The sequence below is a fragment of the Trypanosoma grayi genome (assembly GCF_000691245.1).
Source record: "Trypanosoma grayi strain ANR4 Tgr_729_V1, whole genome shotgun sequence".
In the NCBI taxonomy this organism is placed as follows: domain Eukaryota; phylum Euglenozoa; class Kinetoplastea; order Trypanosomatida; family Trypanosomatidae; genus Trypanosoma; species Trypanosoma grayi.
Window position 1 is genome coordinate 1 of NW_008826348.1, and position 7,845 is coordinate 7,845.

The 7,845-nt window shown below is 48.7% G+C and overlaps 4 protein-coding genes and 1 non-coding gene across 5 annotated transcripts; all 5 read right to left on the reverse strand.

Moving 5' to 3' along the window:
- Nucleotides 1-162: 162 nt before the first annotated feature.
- On the reverse strand, nt 163-234 carry DQ04_tRNA058 (the record flags this gene model as incomplete). The annotated part of the gene is made up of 1 exon: nt 163-234. It is a non-coding gene; the product is annotated as a tRNA-Met (tRNA).
- Nucleotides 235-984: 750 nt separating this feature from the next.
- DQ04_07291000 (hypothetical protein) lies at nt 985-3,312 on the reverse strand (the record flags this gene model as incomplete). Its single annotated transcript, XM_009315100.1, has 1 exon — nt 985-3,312. One exon carries the CDS (start codon nt 3,310-3,312, stop codon nt 985-987), a length of 2,328 nt encoding a protein of 775 aa, XP_009313375.1.
- A 987-nt stretch (nt 3,313-4,299) lies between these two features.
- Nucleotides 4,300-5,997, reverse strand: DQ04_07291010 (putative poly(A)-binding protein; the record flags this gene model as incomplete). Its single annotated transcript, XM_009315101.1, has 1 exon — nt 4,300-5,997. The coding sequence occupies one exon, from the start codon at nt 5,995-5,997 to the stop codon at nt 4,300-4,302; it is 1,698 nt and encodes a 565-aa protein (XP_009313376.1).
- A 170-nt stretch (nt 5,998-6,167) lies between these two features.
- DQ04_07291020 (hypothetical protein) lies at nt 6,168-6,470 on the reverse strand (the record flags this gene model as incomplete). Its single annotated transcript, XM_009315102.1, has 1 exon — nt 6,168-6,470. One exon carries the CDS (start codon nt 6,468-6,470, stop codon nt 6,168-6,170), a length of 303 nt encoding a protein of 100 aa, XP_009313377.1.
- Nucleotides 6,471-7,227: 757 nt separating this feature from the next.
- On the reverse strand, nt 7,228-7,587 carry DQ04_07291030 (putative Qc-SNARE protein; the record flags this gene model as incomplete). The annotated part of the gene is made up of 1 exon (XM_009315103.1): nt 7,228-7,587. The coding sequence occupies one exon, from the start codon at nt 7,585-7,587 to the stop codon at nt 7,228-7,230; it is 360 nt and encodes a 119-aa protein (XP_009313378.1).
- Between the last annotated feature and the right edge of the window lie 258 nt (nt 7,588-7,845).

The window sequence follows — 7,845 nt, forward strand, 5'->3', positions numbered from 1 at the left end:
CGGCAAGGCACAGCGTCTCTTCTTGTCCTTGAAGAAATCCACCGATCGATTGGCTAGTGGCTTGTTCCGGGCAAAGACTGAGCAAAGCATTGCGCTGCCATTTTGTCTTCAGAGCACTCGATAAATTTAAATACAGGGGGAGTAAAAATAAACAAGAAAACTTAGCACCGGTTGGTTTCGATCCAACGACCTATGGGTTATGAGCCCATCGCGCTTCCACTGCGCCACGGTGCTTGATTGCACGTGGTGCACGTGACTTTGGTGGGCGTGTGTTGCCCACGACGGGAATGGCGGATCCCGCGGAGAGGTGCACCGCCTCCAATCCCCCCGAGCCTGTACACACTCCTTCCCCTTTCTCCCCTTGCCCTTCACCAATAAACTGTATTCTTCAAGAAAGGGAAAAAAGAAAGAAAAAAAAAAAAAACGAAGCAAAACAAAAAGAAAATATGAGACAAGGCCGTTGAACGCAACCGTCTCAGATGGTATGGGCAAGGCACCACGCCATGGAAAGCGCGGGGAACACAGTGTTGAGCAGTGGTTTTTCAGTACTCTATTATAGAATTATCCTCATAGAACGAAGTTTTTTACTTCCTTATGCTTTTTTTTTCTTTTCCCTGAGGCACTTTTTTAAAAAAATTGTGCCGTTGTTATACTGTTCCTTGAGTGCCCCCTTGTGAGTTCGGCAACAAGGGAAAGGAGAGGGGGTCAGAGAATGAATGCTTTGCATCTTTTTAGGTTTCTTCATAATGTTTTTATATTCACTTAGCTATCCCCAAGAATCCCACTTTCAAATCTGTGGCAGTCACTCCACGTGGCACTACCAAGATGTTCCAAATAATTAAAAACTCAAGAAGGACAAAAATAAAAGTCTTCCATCTCCGTTCCCGGATCGTTGTGTGCCCTGGGGTATCAGAGAAAATACAAGACAAAGAAGGGAATCATCACAAAAAAAAAAAAACAAAAAAAACAAAAATAGTCGTTTTCTTATGGTGTTAGTGGAGGCTCTTCTGCCTTCCGTGACGCGATGCATCGTTTTATGCGATGCGTTACGTCAAAGGTCTGCTCGGCAGCAAGCATCCATTGCCACACCGAGGAAATCAGCAGAGGGATTAGTGGCCACAGAAGGTGTGCCTCCGCACCATAGATTTTGCTCATGTTGCTCCCGAGCATGTAATCAACGAATTGGCTAATCTGAAGCAGACCAGCCACACAAGCCAACAGCAGCGCGTCCACTGCGCACCACGCCGCGAGCACTCTCCACCGCGGGAACATGGCGGCATAGATAATAGGAGCCACACCAATGGTGAAAATGCAAGTGAGTAAAAACAGCCAATTCGTTGCGCCAAGCTCTGAAAGGCTCATCTTCCTATCCTCTGGTTGAATCACAGACACGACCCCTGTAACGCTGTAGCGCAGGCACGGGGCAATCCACGCAGGGAGAATGCAAGCAAGGATAAAGGCCACATTCAACGCACGCAGAGCCATTTGCTTTTTCCATGCAGTGCTCCGGATGTGTTTGCCCTCTTCGCTGCTTTCTTCCAAATCGGCCTGCAGCTTGGGTATCTCGGAATCGATTGGTTCAGCCAATACCTTGGTATTCTGACGAAGTGATGTGTTGCGGCGCCACACAGTCGTGGCGTAGTTACCCACGAGGATAGAAAGAATCGTCGAAGACAGGAACATGTAAAAACCGGGGCGAACCTCCACCTCAGCGATGCCCTCAAGCTGCAGTCCTGCTGTCATAACAAGCATAGCGTACGAGTCAAGGAACGAAAACTTACCAAAATAGTCGATGATCTTGAGGAGTACCAAATCAGGCTTCTGCATGACAAGTGTGCACACCACGATGGCCGCAAGCTTGATGTACGGGTACACACCGCTGAATGCAAACACAAGAAATGCAAACACATACACACGCGCATGGTACATGTTCTTCGTGGATTCCATCAATGAGAAAGACATCACGTGCAGATCGTCGCCTATTACCAATGTAGCGGCAGTGGTAGAGTTTGACCACGTAAATCCAAAGGCCGTGACCACAATCATCACCATCAAGCCCATGTCCTCGACCAACACGCGCTTCAGCGATATCGGCACACCATCATGTGTGGTTACGGTAGAGCGGCGGTAGCGCCAAATACTGAGTACAGCCGTGCCCACAAGGAGTCCCACAGAGATGACGACCAACAAAACCAGAATTACTGTTGGCGGCACGGTATCCACAGGAGCCTCTTCCACAATAGGAATAAGAAAGCGTTCACCGGTAGAATTCGTGAGGTTCATGGCACGCCCAATCACATTGCTCAAGAGAGGAGCAACCAGGGGACCAATATGGCTTGTGATGAGTCTGTCCCATTCCCCAAGGTTCTCCGACCGAATATTCCCCACCGTGATACCACCAACTCGTGGCACGGTGCATGCGATACCGTCGTCGCTGCACTGCAGATCATGAAATGAGAGCTCAAAGGAGAGGCTGAAGACATTCGGGATGTTCAACCCCATAGCGGCGCCCTCAATGGTGGGGAGAAGCTTTAGCAGACCCTCAACAATCCCACCGCCACCCAGCACATCAAGCAGTTCCGTCAACTTACTTAATGCAGACGGCAGATTTGTAGACTGTTCAGGCGTGAAGTCAATGCCATTGGAAAATCCCAAATCTATATGCAGTGTCGTTCCAGCGTGTATCGACCCACCAAGTTCGATACCCTGAATTGGTGGGGCACTGTTGAGAGTCTTGACGAGTGTACGAAACAGCACCGCGTCCCCCAGAGGCGTGGCGCCTTGGACCATTTGTGGGGGCGGTGCGGGGAGTTCCAATGTGTGATTCTGCAGCTCTTGTACGAGAAAATCGAGTCCTGTGTTGCATACAATACTGTTCACCATATTCTCAAGTACTTTCTTGAATTTTTTAATCATCGTTTGAAGAAGCTTGTCCGGCGGGTCAAGGGTCACGTCCCCTATTTTCACTTGAAACTCACACGACTCTGCGACGGCGCGAGTGCTGAAGCAGACATCGTCAACTGACTTGCTGAGAGTGATGTTCACAGGAAGCAGCTCGGCGTCGGCGGTAAGCAGATGTACCTTTCGGCCCTTTTTCAGATTGAGGGAGCATGTGGCCTTTGACGAGCCTGCTACTTCCAGCGACCAGAGTGAAGAGTTGAACGTGCCACTCATTGCCCCAATTCGCACCTCAGATATTGAGAGATTGTCCAGCTGTGCTATAACGGCATTTTGTGAAAATCCAGGAATCTGCAAGTCTGTAAGGAGAAAGGAGCTCCACCAAAATACCAGAGAGAGGCAGTTGGCTAACATCAAAGCCGAGGGCCGTGTTCTAGAGACCGCCTTCTTGAACTTTGCAGCGCCTTTGAGCCTCGGATGCTTTTTTTCTTACTAGTAAAGCTAATAAACACTTCACTAGCAAGAGGTTTGATATGACCGCAATTATCTTGCTTTGTTATCGACTTAGTTCTGACGATAATAATACAAAAAAAAAAGAGTGAAACAAAGAGAATTCACAGAACAGGCGTGATACGCCCGTGGAGAATGGAATGATAGGAACATATAGTAGAGGTGATAGCATAGACGTGCAAAACTCTGAAAATCACGCCTTCTTGTGAATACCGGGCCATGACACTACCCCTCTTTCTTACTTATTCGTCCCGACTCTGAATTTGGTTAAAGCACCAGAGACCACACATCCCCCCCCTCCCCACACCCCTTTGCAAATCTTCACCGACGAGGCGTGACTTTCCAACTCCACGCATTACGGCAACTTCTGAGGAATCCCCATTCCGTCATCCACTGTCGTTCCTTTGCCTTATAGGCTTGTTTCACCCTCACACCCCTGAGATCGTAATTAAGCCAGCAACAAGAGGATCAAAGAGTCCATCCACTGGTCCGGCAACAGTGAATATGCAATACAAATACACGGCATGATGGCATCCAATCATTGGGCTTTTAAAAAACGGACTCAGAGCGTCCGTCGACATCGTTTGTGTAGATGCCTCTGCCTCTGTCCACACATCAACGCAGTCTTGTACGAAAGGATCCTTGATGTTAGTTCCAGAGACTACGTCACATCTGTTGCCCAATTCAAAACAAAACAGCAAGAAAAAAAAATCCAGTAACACGAAGAAAGGTGCACAGCAAAAAAATAAAAACAACAACAAGACTTGGAGTATACAGCATCGGCAGCTTACAGATGGGTAGATGTTGCTATCGCCCTGTTACAAACTGAAAGGCGTCTGAACGAAAAGCTTAATGATCTCTTAGTTAATAGTGAACAAGCGGCCCCGGATATCACACTCCGTTGGAGTGCTGGCGCAGAACAACAACAGCTTCCTCCACCTTGGCCATTAGAAGGGATGGAACATCCAGGATCTCAAGGATTTCTGCTGTTTCCATCTCTAGCAACATACCTGTTATCTTTGCAGCCTGATTTGGTCGTATCTCCACCACTTTACCGAATAGACGTTCACCCAAAATGTTTCGTTTTTCCTCGGGTGATAACTTCGCAATCTGGTCAGGTTGCAGCTCCTCACCATTAGCCTTTTGCCACAAGTGCCGCACCGGTTGTTGCATAGGCGGTGGCGGTGGTGGTGGTGGCGGCGGCAGCGAGGAATGTGGCGGCGTGTAATGTGGGCGATTCGTCCCCTGGTTCATCATAAGAGGGGGCGGTGGCGGCATGGTTTGGGGCATGAACATTGGCGGCGGTGGTCGTCTTGCATTTGGTGGCTGCATGAACGGTGGCCTGAACGTAGGATTGACAGGGTAGTTACGGGACCATGGTTGGTTGAACATTGTCATTGGAACTGGAGGACGGTGCTGCTGCTGTTGTTGCTGTCGGAGAACTCTTTGCATTTTTTCATGTAAAATACGACGACGCATGTCCTTTTGTTCTGCATAGCTCACATACAAGGGCTTGCTGTAAACCGTTTTGCTATTCATTTCGCGCAGCGCAGCGGCAGCATCTTCTTTGGTCTCAAAGCAGACAAACCCAAATTCTCGTGAAACACCAGAGGCATCCCGCATCAAAGCGCAAGATGTTATTTTACCAAATGGAGAGAAGAGTTCTTCCAATTTTTCCCGTGTCACACTGTCATCGAGATGTTTTACGTAAAGGTTGCGCCCTTGACTCTGGTACAAAGCCTGCCCACTTGCTTCAGCCTGCTGGCGATCCTTCTTTTTCAGAGCCCTGCACACAAACAGCTTGCCATCCGGAATAGCGATAGGACTATCCGCACTGCCGTTTAGCGAATTAATGGCGGCAACAGCAGCGTCGTGTGTCGCGAAAGAGACAATACTAAACATGGTCTCATGCTGTGGGTGGCCCGAGAGAAACATACTCGTCACCTCTCCAAAATTCTCAAACTCTTTCCGAACATTCTCTTCAGCCTCCCCCTTTTTAATATTCTTTGTGTATACGTTAACAAAGGTTTTCGCCTCTTCCGCCAAGCGCTCCATTTTTCGGATAAATGGGGCAACTGCAGCCACGCCATCACCAAGGCTGTCAACGCCCATGTTAAGTGCTGCCTTCGCAGCATCAGCGCTTTCAAAAAGAACAAATCCATAACCGAGGCTTTTACCATCGGAGTCGCAGGTCACCTTAGCAGAAAGAACTTTTCCACAGCTCGAGAATACATCTCGTAGATCTTTCGCTGTCCATGACTTATCGGAAATCTTCACATATACGTTGTTTGCCCCGGTACGCCGCATCGTGGGATCCCGCATCGATGGCATGATACGAATCGGACGACCAGGAATGATGTCCGTGTAGTTCAAAGTCTCCAGGGCCTTCTCAGCATCAGCCGGGTGTTGAAAATTCACGTACGCATAGCCAAGCGAACGCTGTGTGTTCATGTCCCGGCAAACCCGGATGGAAGCGACAGGTCCCACACTACCGAACACCCTGCCAAGAGCCTCCTCCGGGTTGCTCATATCCACCGGCAAATCCCCAACATAAAGTGAAGCTGTTCGCTGCGACAGTGGGCCATCCATTTTGTCACACTAAAACTGACGTTTTGCTGTAAGCAGACTTGGAAAACAAACAAAAAGAAAATAAAGAAGAAATAGTTTTCACTTAGGGGTGCATCGCTGAGGACAGTTTTTTGTTTTCTACACACGATGCTTATGCAGGTACACGCCTCAAGTCTGTACGCGAATAGGTCTTAAATCCGGCGGTCCCCACCAGACGGCTTTAGATGCGATGTGCCTTCGTGGCCCAACAGAGCAGCCTCATGTTCTGGGATATAGTCAAAGATATCGGCACCCCCCTCACCGAAGCACTCGTCGAGAAATTGGAAGTCATCGTTAAATATCATGTTAAAGTCTTCCTCATTCTCGTCGGCCGCACCTGCGAGAGCACCACCCTTGTTTCTCTCCCACCTGACAGAAGAGAAGAGCGACATTGGTGCGCCGCACACTGTGGCCGCCAGGAGGTTTTTGACTGGCACATGTAACTTCCGTAACATTTTTCTATTGCTTGCGTCTATGGAGAGCCAAAAAGCAGAGGAAAAACAATGCACCACCCCAACACATTTACAACGGGGTTGCTATAAAGAGAGAGGAACATTGCCTAAAAAAAAAACCAGAAACATCACAACTGATGGCAGACCTGCACCTGCCATCCCCCCTGGGAACTTGTGCCACCTTTCTGTTGCGCTCACGCAGTGCATATATGCTGTCGTCTGATAGTTTCTGTACCCTTATCATTCAGGTCGGAGTATGTAAAAGAGAGGTAGCACCCCACCCACGGTCAACCAGGCCTAGAGAAGGAGTACACACTTCTACTGCTCCTCCAAGAGAAAGACATATGTCTCCACATTCTGATTGCTCCACCCGCCGTAGTAGTAGTAGTAGTATGAACCGTCAACCGTACATCGGCTCAAGCTCAGATGGACGTGGCCCAATTGTTTCCCTCAACCCCCTCTTCTTCTCAGCGGCGGATTGACAGAGAGACACGGTCGTAGCCATATCTGCAATAATGGTCATAATGCCGCAGAGCACAAACAAAGGTCACACCATCTTTTTATACTACATTGAAGAGTTAAGCGCTCCCAAAAGGGCAGGGAGAGGGGAGTGAGAAAAAAAAGGAAAATACCACAAGAATATGAATTGAAATACTAGTTTATTCTCACAACCTTATCGTTCTTTAGCCATCTGACATCACTTTTCAACTCTTTCTGAGAGAGAAGGAAAACCCGCAACTGCGTCTTTCCGCATGTAAGATCACCTCTTGAGGACAAGGTACACACAGTACACACTGAAAAAAATCACAGCGCCTATGAGGAGTGTGTGTCGCCAACCGTAATGCCCCATAACGCCTTCAATGCGCTGCACTGACCGATTCACCCCACCACTCGCAATAGAAAATGCACTGCTGACAGTGTCTAGAAATTTGTTGTGTCCCTCTGCCTCCTCGCGGAGCGCTCCCGCCGTTGCCTTCATTCGGTTCACGGTGTTTCCTAGAGCATTCAAGAGAGCCTCATTTTCCTGCATAACTTCCTCTTCGAACTGGGCCTGAGTCGCGCTGGTTCCCTGCTCGTCTCGCCGCCCTGGCTGCTGAGTGCTGTAGAGAGATGATCGCATCTTCATGAGTTGTAAGTGTGTGTGTGTGTGTGTGTGTGTGAGAGGATGTACGCGCGCAGAAAAGTACTCTCTCTATTTTCTTTTTCCTTCTTACAGTACACCTACGGGAGTCGAAAGCGGGAATAGAGAAGTCCAAGTCGATGGCTATGGGTCCGGCAGGCAAAGAGAGGCCTAGAGAGAGAGAGAGAGATGCACACGGTTGTGACAACTCCAGCCAACAAACAAAAAAGAAGAGTACGATAGAATTTTACTATCGCA